This window comes from Xiphophorus hellerii, chromosome 1, assembly GCF_003331165.1.
Source record: "Xiphophorus hellerii strain 12219 chromosome 1, Xiphophorus_hellerii-4.1, whole genome shotgun sequence".
Classification (NCBI taxonomy): Eukaryota; Metazoa; Chordata; class Actinopteri; order Cyprinodontiformes; family Poeciliidae; genus Xiphophorus; species Xiphophorus hellerii.
Genome location: NC_045672.1, coordinates 10,380,850 through 10,398,370, shown reverse-complemented (window position 1 = coordinate 10,398,370; position 17,521 = coordinate 10,380,850). Strand labels below are relative to the sequence as shown.

The window sequence follows — 17,521 nt, the reverse complement described above, 5'->3', positions numbered from 1 at the left end:
GGAATTAATACAGCTTTCGTCAGCACCTAAAAAGTGTTTTGGGCATTTTTTTATAGATTTAATTTTGTTATTTCAAAACTACTTAATGCGTAGATTTGGATCATTTTAAAAACAGTTAAATAGCTACATACGTTTTTTTTTTTAATAATATAACGTTTACAGAGTGCTTTGAATTTTAGATTTCCTTTAATTAGATTTTTTTCCCCCCCTTAAATACAAACATATAGCATTGTTTAGATTTTGTTGTTGTTGTTGACAATCAGGCTACGGCGCCGCGGTCCTTTTATTTTGAAATCCATCCGCAGCCTTAGGAAGCGTTGATCTGTTTTCTCTGAAGACTTCGCCTCGCCCCTTTCTAAACTCTGTAACTTTTCATCAATGATTCACTGCGTCGGACTCGACCTGCTGACCTTCCCTTATGTTTTTAAAACAAAAAGACACGCTCAGATGAGCCTCAGCCCGAGTTGTGCGTTCAGTCTCCCCAGACTCCTGAGCTGAAGAGCAGAGGGCCAACACACTCATCTGCTCCGCTACACCGCAGGTAGGCAAACTTAAAGTTACGCTTTATAATAAATGTCTATTCTGTCCCTGTAAGACTAATAAGAATTGTTTGTTTTGTTTTGGGGACTACAGGATAAACCCTTTTTTTTTTTTTTAGATTTTACATTATGGTACTTAATTATCTGTGTTTTTACCTAGAAGTTTTAAAAATAATAATATATTTTTGTGTTAGTAATGTTTGACATAATTTAAGCTGTTACACATTTTCCTCTTTATGCGCCTGAGAGAGTCTTATCACACCTTTAATTATATTTTTATTACAATTCTGATGGACAGTTTTGAAGCTGATGTAGCAATAAAATCGCAGGTTCATATTTTACTTATATGTTTTACGACAAAGTTTGATCTCGATATTCATTTCTTATTTCAACGAGATTCCCCGTTAGTTTTTTTATTTTATTTTATTTTATTTTTACAGATGAGTTGTTTTGACCAAGTGCAGCTTATCATTGAAAGATTAAAGAACTCCTATCGCAGCTAATAGCCAGTCTCAGTATTGTAATATCATAATATGCTGTTGTTTAACTGCTCAATTCACTTATGCACAATATGCATAATTTGCATTTTGTGCAAATTGTGCACAAAATGCACTAAGAGACCATATTTTTGCGCATGTGTCTTATTGATTTTAGTGTGTGTTACAGTTTTTTATCCGCATACAAAACCTGCAACGTTGCAAAGGTCCACACCAAAGTTATTTATTAACTCCCTAAGAATATATTGCTGCTTAACATGGCCGTCACATGTCCAGATGAGTTCCTAATAACACATAAACATATTCTATTATCAACAGCAACACCCGTGTCATTGGATCAAGCTCAGCCTTCCTTATTTACGTTATTTATCGGTTTGCCAGAACACCGTGTACCGTGTTGCCATGTAGCTGGAGGTATTTGCAGAGCCTCCATTGAGGGGCCCCTGAAACGGAGCCAAACAGATTTGACTTTGCTTCACCCGCCTGCGCCACCTTCATTGTTTTTGCTTCAGCAGCAACTAAAGGCATCGGTGAATAGATATTTATAGTGCTGGGAAATATGCCTCCTTAAATATTGCTTTTGTTTTAGGTTTTTTTTTTGTCAGACCGAAACTGCTTAAGGTTATAAAAGACATTTTGATATCAGGCTGAGTAAATAGACAAAAAGAACATTTCAGACAATTTCATTTTGTTCAAATGAAAACCATTCAAACCAATCAGCTAACCGTATGAGAAAAAGTTAATCCCTCACTTGTTAAGCCAGAAATGAATGTTTCTTTTTTGGACAGCTTTGTTTAGTTTCACTCTAGCTTGACTTTTGCCCAATTTGTAAAATCAAGAAATCTCTTCAGTAGAACCTCGCCTGCATTTCCAGCCTTAAATAAACAAACGAGAAAGAAAGTCATTAACAGTTGTCAGTCTGGAAAAGTTAGGTGGTTTTTCACAGGAGTTCCCGGCAATTACTCCAAGATGAAGATTTAAAAATAGATGAATTCACCACTGACAGGGTGGGTCAAACCTTTTCCACACTGATGTTAAAAACGATTGGCTATTATGTCAAAAACTTGATGGCCTCCTAAACTGATACAACATGTAGTTAGGTTTGTGGCAGAAATTACTTTTTCACAGGATAGCTTTTTTTTCTTAGCGAATAAACTCATCATTTGAAAAGTGATTTTTATATTTGCACATTGTCAGATATAAAAATGTATCAAAAGTATTTAAGGCTGATGAAGAAAACAAAAACAAAGTAAATCTGTTTGTGCCTTGTTTCTTACAGCAGAGTAGTTTGCCATCTACTATGTATTTGCACTCAATGCAGATACTTACACATATTACTGCTATCACTGCCTCCTCAGGATAGCGTCTCTCTGTTCAATCCCTAACGGAAGCAACAAAAGATTTATAATTAAGGACAATTAAGGATTATGATCAATCACCGTAGGTTGGCCTGACAATGTAACATAATATTGAAATGGGAAATGAATGTTGAAACATTTAACTGTCTGAAATGTTCATTTGGCTGCAATGAATAGTTTTTCTCCATTAATCCAAATAATAAACATGCTATGTTTCCACAGGCTTTTGTTAAAAATGAAGAACCAGTTTAGTCTTTATAACATCAGCAGTGTTGTAGGATCTGGAGGGGAAAAAAAATTGAAATAAGAAGAAGCCTCATATTCATAAACTAGAAAATTTCTGAAGAAATTTAAACGAGGCCTGCCAAAGCGTGGAACCCAGTGTTCTGATGCTAAGAATTAGCATCAATGCTAAGTTTAGCCAAAGTATAGTCAATAGCATCTGGATAATCAAAAGCTTGTTGACTAACATGGACTTAGTGTATAAGCTAAAATGATCCAAAATGCTAATGTTAGCCTAAATGCTGTCAGTGACATGTGGGGCATCACTAGCATGTTGTCTTACATTGGCTTCCTCCATTCAGTATGCTAAACGTGGCTAATAAATTAGAAAAATAGCTAAAAGCTTTTTTAGGGAAAAGGCTAATGCACTAGTGGGGGGCAGTTCACAGCTAATGTTTGTGCTTAGGTTAATGTGACCTGAGAGAAAAAGATATTTAAGGCTACCCTGAGAGGAATATTTAGGCCTTTATTTTGAAATTTTCAGTAAGCTTTTTAGCATTTTGTCTTTTTAATATTGCTCTTGTGGAAGAGGAAACTCTATTTACATATGACAGTGATATAAATCATGTGGTGTGAATTCAGGCAAAGTCAGGTAATTTGATCAACACATTAGGAGGGAGGAGGTATGGGTTTCTAAGCTACCTATTTCCAACTTTTGTAAATACCACTGTCTATGATCCCCAACCAGGTGTGCGATGTGAGCCTTCCCCGGCTGGGAAGCACACTTCCACAACAGTTGAGTCCGAAAGCTCAGGTTTTGTTTTGAAGAAGACGGCACTAGAAGACAGTAGCCAGGAAGAGAGCTCTGTCCAGACCACAGTACTAGGGAATGATTTCGCCAATCTTCCATAAGAGCAAACTTTTCCAGCTGGGGAAGTTTGCTCTGCAGTCGTAAAGAATGAAATCAGCGGAAATGAAGAAAGTGACGTTGACAGTTTTTGTACGTTTTCCAACTCATTCAAAAATTTTGGATTACTGCCAGTATTCAAAGCTGGCAGCAATCAATAAACTTGAGTTTTATTAGAAAGTGCCTTTCTCAGAATCCCCAAAAGTTCTTTGAATTGTCATCAGCCACTCCATTATGTGCCAGTCTGATCCATACAGCAGTACACAATCCGGGGAAATATTTTTCCCCACCGGAAATGTCCCGGGTTCAGGTGGAACTGAGACAGAGTGAGCTGTCGTCAGGCATGAGGAACGACTATCAAATTTCATATTTACTGGAAGCTGTTTTACACTGGCTAACTTTGTGTGATGAAAACATGGATATGTTAATGAACAGTGAGAAAACTTGTGAAAAGTGTAAGGTAGATTTTATAGGCCTCTTGAAGATCAGTCCCCTCGTTGTTCTGCCTGTAAGAGCTCTCATCAGCACCGCCTCTTTGTTTAGCTGCTGGGTGGATTATTGTAGGGAAACTCGCTGTTCACGCTGCAAGTCAGTGTTTAGGAGAAAAAAACTTCCTCAGTAATAATGAAGTGAGAGTTTTGTTTCTGCCACGGTCGCCCAGGTCTTGGAATCCAACAGTGATTCCAAATGCAACTATTGACGTTGCTGGACAAAGGGGGAATCAGCTGTACAGTCTTTCCTCCATCATCTGCTGTGATCCTGAGCTGATCCACTTCTATACATATCTGATGCTTGGACAACGGATGTTTAAGGCTGATGACGACCATATTACGATATCAAGGTGGCTACTGCAAAGAAGATATTTACAAAAGGGGATTTGTTTATATTTATGAGAAGCAAGCACCAAATGTGTGTATATATATATATATACAGTACAGACCAAAAGTTTGGACACACCTTTCTAATTCAATGGGTTTTCTTTATTTTCATGACTATTTATAAGGCAAGAAATCCCACTTATTAACCTGACAGGGCACAGCTATGAAGTGAAAACCATTTCAGGTGACTACCTCTTGAAGCTCATCAAGAAAATGCAGAGAGTGTGCAAAGCAGTAATCACAGCCAAAGGTTGCTACTTTGAAGAAACTAGAATATAAGGGGTATTTTCAGTTGTTTTACACTTTTTTGTTTAGTGCATATTTCCACATGTGTTATTCATAGTTTTGATGCCTTCAGTGTGAATCTACAATGTCAATAGTCATGAAAATAAAGGAAACTCATTGAATTAAAAGGTGTGTCCAAACTTTTGGTCTGTACTGTATATATATATATATATATATATAAACACATTTTGTAGCTTGATATGGTAACCTATTCTGTTTTTAATTAGTATTTTTCTAGTAAAGGTGTTGAAATTGAATTTTTTGTATTTTTTTAATAGTGTTTGTCCAACCCCAATTCTCAGAATGCTTAGCTGACGAAATCTCACCACTACTCTTCTAATAATGATTGACGCACTAATCAGTTGACCAGTTAGGCATGTTTGAACTACCACAGTAACATGTTGTTTACAAACACAACACAAAAATGTAGAATATTTTCTGGCTGCCTTTAGTAGAAAGGGAAAAGCAAAATTATTCTTAAATCTACTAAAATAAGAAAGCATACTGGTTATCAAAGTCAAAATAGTGTTATCTATGGCATTTATTTACTGCTATGTCGATATACTATACAGAATTAGTTTTTATTATGTATGAGATTGTTTTTTTGTTGTGTTTGGGAGCTTGTGTGATGTGAGGGGTTAGCTGCAGTTGCAGGTCAAATACAAGTTCAATTCATACATCAATCCAGTTTGTTTAATGTGTGTGTGTGTGTGTGTGTGGGCGTGTGTGGGCGTGCATATGCGGGGGTGTAGGTGTGTGTGTATATGTATTAGAGACAGTTTCTGTGTGACCTTTGAACTCTTTTTCTGCTGTTTAAACGGTTTTATAATTCACGGGTCAGAAATGACCCATAAGACCATCCTTGTACCCTACTGGTGTACAGCCCAAATGGGAACATAAACAAAAACAAAGTATCACTTTTTCTAATGACGGGGTCAATTTAGGAAAAGTCATAAAATTTAAAGTTGGAAAAACATCGTTTAAGGTACTTTTTCTACAGCTAAACATGACAGTGGGTCACCTTTGACCCTCAAAACACTAGGATTAAGTCACAATACAAAATAAAATACCACTTGTTGCAAAAAATGTATATTTCAATTGTCATAGAACTCAATACCTGTATAATAAGCACAATTTTGTAATAGTAGTTTTCAAGAAAACCTGTGTATCATGCGGGACATTATACATTTTTGCTCTTGACAGAAGAATAGTGAGCTTAACCTCGTTAATAAGTCAGGCTGACTGCTCAAGTCGCCAGGCTTTCCTTCCTGACTTGCCTCCTGTAACTTCCCATCTGATATGAAGTTTTAAAAACGTCTTAGCTCAAAAAGAGTGGTTTCTAAGATATTACAAAATACCCTGAAATATTTTATAAACATCTAAATTTTTCTCTTTTGTAAGTGAGAGAAGAATTTCACTGATTGTTTTTTTTTTCAGCAACTTCATATCCCATATCTCCACTGTTTGGCACTGAACTCTATGCTCCAAGATGCCAATGTTTGTCATCACAGAGAGAGATTCATCAGAGACTTCCTCCACAATATGGAATCTGACAATTGAGCTTTAGGTTATTGTTAATACAAGGGTGACCAATGGAAACAAACTGGCAGACTTATGGCAAATACTCAAGAATAGGAGTCATGATTTAAACTTTAATTATCCAATCTGATAAAAACACACAAACAAAATAACAAATAGCAGAAAAAGCCTGGCCTCATTTTATTATTGTTAAAATGTCATTATTGTTAAGATGTAATCTTCAACATCATGTGCTCAGAATGGAAAATTAGTATTGCAGCATAAACCCTGATGTCCTCACAACAACAACAAAATGGACACGCTTACCCATTATACAGACTATGTCCCTCATTGTCTTCCTGTTTTTCCACCAGCTCATTCCTGGGAAACAAGAACTTCCAGCTCATCTGGATCCTTAGGCTGTCACACAGGAGTCAGCAGCTGGTCATCCGCACAAAACACACTCAGACAGCCGAGGAAAAAAAAAGGCAAGGTTCATCTAAGTTAGAGTGGAAGCGGAGGAAAGGACATTTATGGAGGGAGAAACGGTGGAAGGCATGTTGACTGTTGACTGAACCCATCCTGTCCTCTGACAGGTTTGGATTCTCCAGGTGGATTGAGAACACATCAGTCCATGGCACACTGCAACGTGAGTTAACCAAATGCTTTTATTTTTATTTTAACCAGCAGGCTGTTGGAGCATGTGACATTGGAAGAATGTGTGCAGGTTGGTTTAGACATCAGCATTCAGAATAACCGCTTTGTTCAACAAGATGTCTCGAGACCAAACTGTTTCAGGACGCACATTTTTAAGGCCTGGATTATCTGTTGGCTGTGTTGTTATTATTTAGCTTGTGGCTACTGTTGGAAAATGTCTAGTTGAAAGAAACACAAAAGCAATGATTGAAACATGTCTCTGATGATGGAGAAGATTTGACCGAAAAGTTCTGAATACTTGAATTAATAAGTTGACTGAGTTCTTTGTGTTTGCATCTAACAACTTATCTTTGTTTTAGATCATTTTGTTGCACTGATTTTGTCTCGAAATGACCTGATCAATATATGGTTATGTTATTTTGTATATGATTTGTTCAGTATGTTAGACCGTTAGATGACTTTGTTTTTAAAGAATGTTCAACAGAACAGAGGAGATTGTTTTTTTCTGTCAAACTCTTGAGAAAAGTTCCGTCTGGAGTCATCTGACAGACGTAGATGATCAAACAAGTCTGTGTTAGTTTCGTTCTCCGTCGTCTGTTTGCTGTAAAGCACAGTGGTGTTTACCAAACCAAACAGGTGGAACAAAAATATTCTTCTTCCTCTTATTCTTATCAAACAAAGCTTTGAAAGTGAATGTAAAACTTTTCTAAGATCATCTGAAAATGGACAGTTTACATGTTGCGGTTAAAATGATTTGCTTTTCTGTGAAGTGCACAGTTAACATTGTAATGTAGAATCCTTAAAAGAGACCCAAAAATTTATTTCTTTAAATTTTTTATTTATAATCTGTTGACTTGCTTTGATCATTTGAAGCATCATGTGTATTTTTCTCTATATTTTTCCAGCTGCGGTCGACCCCCTCCTCTCCTCTTGATGATGTCAATTTGGGACCTTCAGCAAACCCACAGTCAGTAACTCTGCTTTTATTAAACCATCTGTTGCCCTTTATGTTTTTTTAAGTTGCAAATTAACCCATAGGAATTGTAATACTAGATCAACTAAAACAAACTAAGCAAAGGCTGGTGAAGTGATCTTGGCGAAAGTGATCCAATATTACTTACCTACAGGCAGCAAAAGTGTGTGGAACTTTGTTTTGAGTGTCTCACCTGATAATAACTCTTACAGCAATACAGCATTCTGCAAGAGTCTCATTTCATGACTAATGTACTAATTTCCCACCCAATAAATTCAAACCTTTAAGAGAAGAATGCAGCAAACAAACCGTATTAAGTTTTACAGAAAAAGTTTGTCAAATGTTACCACAACAGTTCTGCTTCCACCTCATAAGTCAAGATATTGTTTTTCCAGCAACCTTTTGACTTCTTAATGTAATCTTTAACAAACTGTGGAGGAGAGGCCGTGCCAGTGGGTATTTATTTCTCAAGATTAACATTTAACAATGTGAGACTAGCCTCTGGTTGCACTCACATAACCCTCCATGACCTCAGGAATCTTTACTTAGCTTGTCCGTCTGTTTTCTGGCCTCTCCCCGCATTCAGTCTGACTGTGGAAACTTTTGACAAAACATGGTGTGGTAACTTTTGGCAGCCGCCTGCAGATCAACTCATCTTTTTTTTAATTCTGATATTATCAGAGCTTTTTATTTTATTATACAATTACGTTCCAAGGAGTCATAAACATGTACTTTCAAGATCAAACTTGATTGCCGTTCTTCGATGACCTCTCTGCTGCGGTACTAAACTTATCCCATAATGTAAAAAAAAACAAAAAGCTGCTCTCTTCAGATTTGCTTCCAGAAGTTCACACGCATTTGTTCCTCATAAATGATTCACACTGGATCTTTTTGAATGACAGTCACCACTGTTTGACATCAAGGTTTTTTTTTATTTTTACAGTGTGTTTTCTCTTTTGTGAAATAGTCATATTATGAGCCTCAGAGTATGTTGTGTAATCTGATGTGCAAAGCAATGCAGATCGTTTAATAGTTGACTTTCCTGTTGTTTTAGCGCCAGACCGACTGACTTTGACTTCCTGGCTGTCATTGGTAAAGGAACCTTTGGGAAGGTAACTCTAAAACACTTATTTATGTCTGCACTATTAAACTGATCTATTGTTTTTGGGGTTTTTTTTGTTCTTCACAAACCTTCAGGTATGTTTTCTTGGTTATAATACAAGCCATGCTGCAGGAATTATTGATTGTTCTGATAAATGAATACATTTTATAGTTTTATGATAGTTTTTTATCCCTCTGTGTGAGGGAGCACAGATTTTACGCTGACCTACTTATATAAAAGAAACAGAGGGAGAGAGAGAGAAATTAATTTTGCAAGATTGTGTCCAACTACTGACATCCAAGCCACAGTCACGAGTGTTTGAGCCTTCAAACTTAAAGTGTGCTTCCTGCCTCCTCACTTATTAACTAGCTGAATACGGCGATCTGAAATTTGTTACTGAAATTTACCTTTTCAGTCCTTGGAGATTTGAACATGAACTGTCAAATCTCACAGTTCTTATCAATCCATTTGCCAAATGCCATTCATTAGGTTTTGATCATAAAATCTAATGGAATATTAGTCACACGTCACTCAGTCAGAACCTATCTTGCACTTCTTTGGCTTTTGCATCATCTGCTAATTGAAAAGTTTCTTACAGCTAGTAAATACCACGATCATCCCCTCTGGTTCATGGGTGTATTTCAGTAAAACTTCCACTTTGGGTTTATTTCTTCTTAGCTGAAAATTCCAGCTGGATTTAAATCTCAGCTGTTTCTGTCAGGACCGCCTGTCCTCTGACTGGCCCTGTAAGAGCTGGTAATTTTAAGAAAGCACCTGATGAAACTAGTTTTTAAATTAACAGATTTTGACCCATCTGTCCTTCAAACAAAAAGTTTGAAGGACTGAGTTCTTCAAACTTTTCATCCTCTATTATCTTTTCTCACATTTGGGGTTCTCTGATGCTCATTTTGCACCCCCGATTTTTATTTTTTATTTTTGTAAATCATTTTGTCAAATTTTCTTCTTTAGTGAGGTTTAATCTCTTGCTGTGCAGTAGGTGAAAGATTTCCAAATGTGTTTCTACACCAAAGCCGTAGGATTTAACCTTAAAACTAAAATGTTTTAATCTAAATAAAAATAAAAAAGTATTATTTTAGTAACTTACCATTTTTTTTTGCCCTACTAGACTCTTTAAAACACGCTTTACTCAACCTGTGGCTGTCAAAGCATATTTTCCACCCACTCTGGACCCTTGCTTAGTTTCAAGTAAACATGATAAATGGGTTAGGCAATTGTTTCTGCTCAGATCTTTCAACTTCACACAGTTTGAAGTCCCTGGTTAAGAAGATCGTATCGATACCAAGGAGCAGACGAAAAACACCCAACTCTGTATTTTTGAAATTCCAATCCTGAAACTCATTTTTATTGCTTCATCGCTTCAAAGCAAATTGTTTTTATTCATATTTTTAATATTATTTGATTTTACTTTTTTTTTGCTTTTGTTTTATTTTATCCTATTTTCATTTAGTCATATAATACAGTATTTCAGCCAATTAATAATCTTCAATTTCTTTTAGTCACGCAAAAATAAGATAAGTGACTTTTTTTTTCCCTCCTTTACATCAACCCACCCGACATTTCTCAGCATTGTGCGTTCCCAGCTGTCTGTGTTGGGTGCACACGTTTGATGAAATGTCCTGACGTCATTGTGCTGAGATGCTGGTGCAAAGTATTTACTAAACAAACCACTAATAAGTCAACCATCATGCAGGTCCTGCTTGCAAAGCTGAAAGCCGACAACAAGTTCTACGCAGTCAAAGTTCTGCAGAAGAAGATCATCCTCAAGAAAAAAGAGGTAATTTAGCCATTTGAATATGTTTCTCTCGGTATGTTTGGCTATTAAAACTGAGCTTGATCCTGACAAATCAACCGTTAAATACACCCAAAGGCACAGCATCTTCATATAAGTCGAGCATCAAGTTATCATACACTTTTCAAATAAATATATCCCATGACAGAGCTTCAAGCTGTAATTACATCAGATATTTTTTTGCTACTATTGCAGACGAACTATATTTAAACAATAAAGGAAATAATGCTGAGGACTGTTGGAAACCAAACATAGATGGGAATCTCTGTCTGTGGGTGGATGAGTATCTGTGAGAGTTATTAGTAAACAGAGTTCTGACCCGGCAAGATCTGATCTGTATCTAATCTAATCTGCAGCTTGTTCCGTACAAAGGACACATTTTACAGCCCACAGAAAATAAACCAGGACACTTCGGTGTTTGTCGAACAACACGGTGAAAATATCCGAGTAAAGAGAACCAGATCCTCCTGTCACTCAGAGTGCTCAGCTTGACTCTAGTTAAACTGATACATTGTCTTTTTGGTAATAGAAGTGTTTGTGTTGTGCTTCTCTCAGGGCTTAAACTCATTTTCTGAGAACTCTGCGGTAACATTTATCTTCAAAAGGCCATTTTTGGAGACGTCTCTCTTTGCTTAGAATTACATGTAATAACTTTATCTATATCAAATAAAGAAAATGTAGTCATTCAAATTTACAAAGTGTTTCATTTAAATCCTATGCCTTGTCATAAATGACATAAAACACGAGCTACACAAAGCAAACTTTTTTATACTGAGTAAAATGTAATTTTGCCATTACTAGCTGGTAGAGTTTATGCCACTATAAAAATAGTTTTATTATTCTTCATTTTTCCATTTTAAAACAAAAATATACCTGACTTTTCTGGACACTCTAACATATACATCATTATGTGTTACTAATGTCAAATTACATCACAAATAGTTGAAAATATGAACAGTTTTTGTTGCAAATTAAACAAACATTATCATTAATTAATGAATCACTCATAGATCTTTAGCCAGAAGATCATGTTTTCATTAATAAATCAACTTGGAAAAAAAAAAAACTAAACATTTTTTTGTTTTACAAGAAATATAAAAATATCAAGATAAAAGGATTTAATTTATATCTAATTGTTTAGCAATATATCACAAAGTTAATTCAACATGCTACTAATGCAATCATTTGTTTAGATTCACGCCAAATTAATAAAGCAATGCAGTCAGTCACAATAATGCTGAAAGTAATCCATGCAAAGCTCAGCTGATTGCGCCGAGTCACTGACTTTCAAGTAATCTGCTTTCCTGAGTAAGCATGTGGCAACAGTGGAGGGGAAACGCCTCCTCATAACGGGAAGCAACTCCCAGAAGAATCCAGCTCAGCATGGATTCTTGCGACTGACATCTGCCACTAACAAAGACAAAGCTACAAGAGCAGAAGAAAAACAAGGACCATTAATAGTTCATCGGTTAATGAATCTGACCAGGAAAGAGAAGGACCTAAACATTTTTTAGACGACGGCGTTTGCTGTGTTCGTGGACGTGTTAGTTACAGTACACAGCACGGTGATAAGCAGGAAACAGGAAAAGACCGATGACTTTGCATTTTGCTACACTGTGAGGCCGAGTCATGAGCCGTGTCCTAAATACAGGACGTGAAGGGTCAACGGCTTCATGAGATGCAGGTCGTATTTGGAAACATCCGCGCCGTCATGCAGGGAAAAGCAGAGATAAAACTGATTTTAATCGCTCTCTGTTGTGTTACCGTTGTGCATTTTGTGAAAGTAAAGTCTGACTTTCGCAGATACTGACGTTCTTTCACTGTGACAGAAGATGTCAGTCATTTTGTTCTTCCTCTTTTAGCAAAAGAACATCATGGCAGAGAGGAACGTGCTGCTGAAGAGCCTGAAACACCCGTTTCTGGTCCGGCTCCACTACTCCTTTCAGACCGCAGAAAAACTCTACTTTGTGCTTGACTATGTAAACGGAGGAGAGGTACATGTTTGACGGCCAAATACAACAAAACTGAACTTAGATGAACTCAGGTAGAGACTGATTTAGAAAGGTCCTAAAATTAATCTATATTTTTTTTAAATGACATTTCACTCTTATGCAGAGAGCCCATCAATATTCTGCTTTTATGAAAATTTCATATTGTCACTCAATATGACCCCAGCCATTTTCTTTCTTTTCCTCAATGTTTTTATTTTATGTTCAATTATTATATTCAAGTAGCATTTTTAACAAAATCTTTACTTTTGTCTGAAATGTTACAGTCCTATCAGATGTTTTCCCGCCAAGTGTTGCACCATTTTTTGTTTAAAGACGTCTCTCTCTGTTCCTCCCAAATTTCTTTACCATTCTTCTCCCTTTCCTCATCACATTTGTAATCCCGCACCACTTACTGTTTTTTTTTTACTACATAATAAACATTTAATCTTCCTCTGCAGCTCTTCTTCCACCTCCAGAGGGAGAGGTGTTTCTCGGAGCCGAGGGCGAGGTTCTACGCTGCCGAAGTGGCGAGCGCTATCGGCTACCTCCACTCTCTTAACATCGTCTACAGGTCAGACATGCTGGACGTGTTAGCTTAGTCGTGTTGAAATGCAACTGACTGGTAACCATGGCTTTTGCTCTTGTATTTGACAGAGACTTAAAACCAGAGAATATCCTTTTAGACTCCCAGGTAAGCCACTAACGGATCCTTGCTCATGTCATTTGACTGTTATATTCAGTGCAGTTCAGGATTGCATGTGCCTCGTGTCTGCAGGGTCATGTGGTGCTGACAGACTTCGGGCTGTGCAAAGAAGGCGTTGAGCCAGAAGGAACCACCTCCACTTTCTGTGGCACCCCAGAGGTGAGTGGCAAGAACATGAAAAGCTATAATAATTTCACATTGGAGGACTAATGTACCAAAGAAGTTAACATACTCCTTTTTAAAACGAGGTTTTTTTGTTGTTGTTTTGACTGAAACTTGTGTAATGTCAGAAGCAGCACGATTTCTTTTCCTTCCTTTTATGATTACCTCTACCTGTTCTTGAATTTCTTCTCTTTCTCTGAAGTACTTGGCACCGGAGATTCTGCGTAAGGAACCATACGACAGGACAGTGGACTGGTGGTGTCTGGGAGCCGTTCTCTATGAGATGATCTATAGCTTGGTATGTGTGTTCATGAGTGGCTGATCCAAACATTTACTTTTTTGTTTGTTTTTACCATATCTATTTGACCATAGTGTCAAACTCTTATTACCTGCATCACGGTGTGTTTTGAACATCTGGTAGATGATTTACAGAAAAATAAAGTTTGAATTGTATCCTTTGTGGTATCACTCACTTTTGATGTATTCAAGTATCCTTCATAATTTAGATTATTTCTGTGATTAATGCAGAAGAAAAGGTTTCTGTTACTGTGGCTCATGCATCTTTAGCTTCTGTACCCTCAATATTGTATATTATATTAATCAAAGCCCTCACTCCATTTTAGCCTCCTTTCTACAGTCGGGACGTTGGTGAAATGTACGATGGGATTCTCCACAAGACGCTGCCGCTCCCTCCGGGGAAGTCTGAGGTCGTCTGCTCTCTGCTGGTCGGTCTTCTGCAGAAAGACCCACACAGACGACTCGGAGTGATTGCTGACTTTGTAAGTGTGTGTTTGTCCCAAAAAACTGCAGGCAATAAATATGTCTTGATTTTGTAAAAGGAGTTATGTTCAATACTTTGTTAATTGAGGACCAGCAGAAGTAGAGCTGACATAGCTGGAGCAGCTCCTTCTGGAGAAAAAAACTCTTAAATGACTCCAAAAATGCTCCTAATGGAGTATCCGATAAATTTTGTCAAGTCAACGAGTTCCAATAAAAGATATATTTCAAAAAAATTTGAACAAATAACTTTTCCACTAATCTTCTCATTGTCTTGTCATTTGGGGTTTTTTGCAGTTAGAAATAAAGAACCATCCCTTCTTTGCTCCAATCAACTGGGACGACCTGTATCACAAGAGGATCACTCCTCCTTACAACCCCAATGTGGTAAGTTATGTTCTGTAAAACTGCTATTGTTTATGTGTTCATGTGTTCCTGGAGTAATTTTAGTAGGCTGACTTGGGAAGGTTCTCCACTGTTCCATCATGTTTTATCCATCTGTTGATGGTTGGTCCTAAAAGGCTTTGAAACCCTTTCCAGTGTCATGGTGTGGTGTGGCGGTGGACCCAAACATAGCAGGCAGTAGACATAGAAGAGTAGGATGTTTTAATGAAGAAAAGTCAACCAACAAAAAAAATCCAAAATCCAGGGGTACAAGAAAATCCAAAAACAAAACAATCTGGAACAATCCAGTGAGAGAAACCTGGGTAGTAACGATCAGGGTGACGAGACGGACTGGCGAGTTGTGACTGGCATAGAGGAGCTTAAATACTGGGAGGTAATAAATGGAACAATGGACCTAACAAGATGAGATAACTGGTTGCAGGTGTGAGTAGTTGGCACAGGCGCTAGCTGAGGGGCGGGGAGAAGGTGGCACAGGGAAGCTACGGAGATATACTGGGGAAAAAACAGAGAGGAAACACCAGAGAGCTGAAAACACCTCTAAAACGAAAGAAAAACACTAATACTAAAGAAAACCTGATAAACTAGAAGACAAAAAGACATGAGGGAAAAACATAAACAAACCGAAACAGAAAGAAGGCTGATCTATCAATAATAAGAACCAGGGGATGTAGAGCTAGAGAAACTAGAAGATCTGAACAAAGAGATAACCTAACTAGAATTACTAGAAAAAGACTAAATGAACCTAACGTGACAAAATAAGATCTAGAAACACTACGGGGGAAACTAGAAGGATTAAATAAAAATAAACTATAATCACTAAAGAAGCTCGACATAGACTCAGACATACAGGAAAAACAGAACCTAACTAAAGAATAAACCTAACTAGAAACACTAAGAAGGGCTGTAGATAAGAAAAACAACAAGGCAATTCTAATCACACTAAATAACCTCAAATAATAAAACTGAAATGACCGTGAAGGGCTAACCTAAAGAGAACTAAAACATAATGATAAATAAGATCAAAACCAAACCCAAAAAACCCAGAGTCCTGACATCCAGACAAATCAAAGACTGTTTCTTAAATCAGTTTTTGAATTTATTTCAATTAGAACATGATATGTTACTCTTAGAAATCCTTCAGCCAACATTATGTTGTCAGACAAGTATTAATCAAGTGATTCTTTAAATTTATAACAGATTTTACTAGTGTATTTGCAAAGGGCCTGGCTTGTTTGGACATTTGTTTCTTAAACCAAAAAGTGCCTTTGATTGTATCTGTTATAATGAAATGAAAATTGAAGAAAAATCAAGCAAATAATAATCAGATACAATCAAACTGTTTTCCAGAGAGGCCCGGCCGACACCCAACACATTGATCCAGAGTTCACCAGGGAAATGGTTCCCAGCTCGGTGAGTCGGACCCCGGAGTTTAACGCCAGCACCAGCTCCAACAACGCTTTCAATGGGTTCTCCTTCGTCGGCACAGAGGACAGTTTCCTGTGAGGCCAAAAGGTTCAAACTGTCAGAAAAACCAGTGAAAATGATATGTTCTGTCAAAGAAAGGGGACGATCGCTGTTCTGTGTTTTCATCTCAGAGATGTAACAGAATCCCAGCTGGCGTAGCTCAGAGGTGGAGCATGCAGGAAATGGAGATGTTCAGAGCATCCGGACAGCAAATGTTTCCTTGTTCATTTCATATGAAGAAGCGTAAGGAACACTTGAGGCTGGATGTAGACTAATGATTAGTTTTATATATATAGATATATATATTTAGATGTTATGGTAAAAAGTAAAGCACTGCATTTCCTTAAGTATGTCCAGAAACTGAATGGACACAGACAAAAATAAGAAATAATCATATAAGACAAGAAATATCTGAAAATCAAAAAGGAAACTCAACTCTTGCTTGTATAATTTAAATCTCATTTCTGGTGTGATTGGTGGGCTAAAAGGGTTTTTTTTAATCTACTTTTTTTTAAATATTTTTGTAAATTGTATGATTTTTATTTACAGATAAATGGGTTAATTGCACAGTGGAACAAAGGTAAACTTATGCACAGCACCAGTCTTCTGAAGTCTGCTTCCAGGCTTTTCGCTAGTTACTTTATAAAACAAAGATGTGAACTTTTATTGAAAAGAAATTAGTTTGGTGAGGTTAATGAAGCAATTGTAAACGTGCTTCTTTTCTATAATAATCACAAATATTTTTATGAACAAAAATAGACGGTTATGTTCACGGGCTTGAATGTCTACATTAATCTGCAAGCAAAAACATACTTGATGTAGCAGTCACCTACACTGAAGTATTAATATTAAAGCTGGTTTTTATATTTATGTATTGTAACTCCTGAATACTGTAAATGTACAGTAACCGCTTTGCAAAAATAATTGTGCAATGTGTTAAAATTGATGTATCAGTGTAAGCACGTGAAGTGCTTCTCCCATAACTATTTTAGTGATCATTGGGGCTAGGTTTTGGATTTAATGTATAATTCCAAGTGAAATAAATCATCTAATTTGTACATGTAAAATAAAGATATGTATTTAAATTCACATGTCAGACGTTTTTCTGTCAACCCATATGCTCTTGGTGAAGTAACTACATATCTCTTTTATTACCTCCTTTAAATGACTAAGTAATCACAAGGCACAAGTGTTGCTATGATGTTTAAATCTGTAACTCTGTGTGCCAATTGGTTCTTCCTTAGCTATAGTTGTAAACAGAGAAGCCAACATT

General features: G+C 36.9%; 1 protein-coding gene across 1 annotated transcript; it reads left to right on the top strand.

Moving 5' to 3' along the window:
- Positions 1–242: 242 nt before the first annotated feature.
- Positions 243–17,337, top strand: sgk2a (serum/glucocorticoid regulated kinase 2a). Its single transcript, XM_032571069.1, has 14 exons — positions 243–541; positions 6,579–6,692; positions 6,801–6,853; positions 7,767–7,828; positions 8,889–8,946; positions 10,648–10,731; positions 12,609–12,740; positions 13,196–13,308; positions 13,392–13,428; positions 13,513–13,599; positions 13,805–13,900; positions 14,226–14,381; positions 14,677–14,766; positions 16,132–17,337. Exons 3-14 carry the CDS (start codon positions 6,839–6,841, stop codon positions 16,285–16,287), a joined length of 1,086 nt encoding a protein of 361 aa, XP_032426960.1. The 5' UTR covers positions 243–541; positions 6,579–6,692; positions 6,801–6,838; the 3' UTR covers positions 16,288–17,337.
- Positions 17,338–17,521: the final 184 nt, after the last annotated feature.

What these genes read in the sequence shown, in the direction of transcription:
- sgk2a (XM_032571069.1), top strand. An exon ending in TCATCCTCAAGAAAAAAGAG is followed by an intron (nt 10,732 to 12,608) that starts GTAATTTAGCCA and finishes TTCCTCTTTTAG; the next exon opens with CAAAAGAACATCATGGCAGA. An exon ending in CTCCTTACAACCCCAATGTG is followed by an intron (nt 14,767 to 16,131) that starts GTAAGTTATGTT and finishes ACTGTTTTCCAG; the next exon opens with AGAGGCCCGGCCGACACCCA.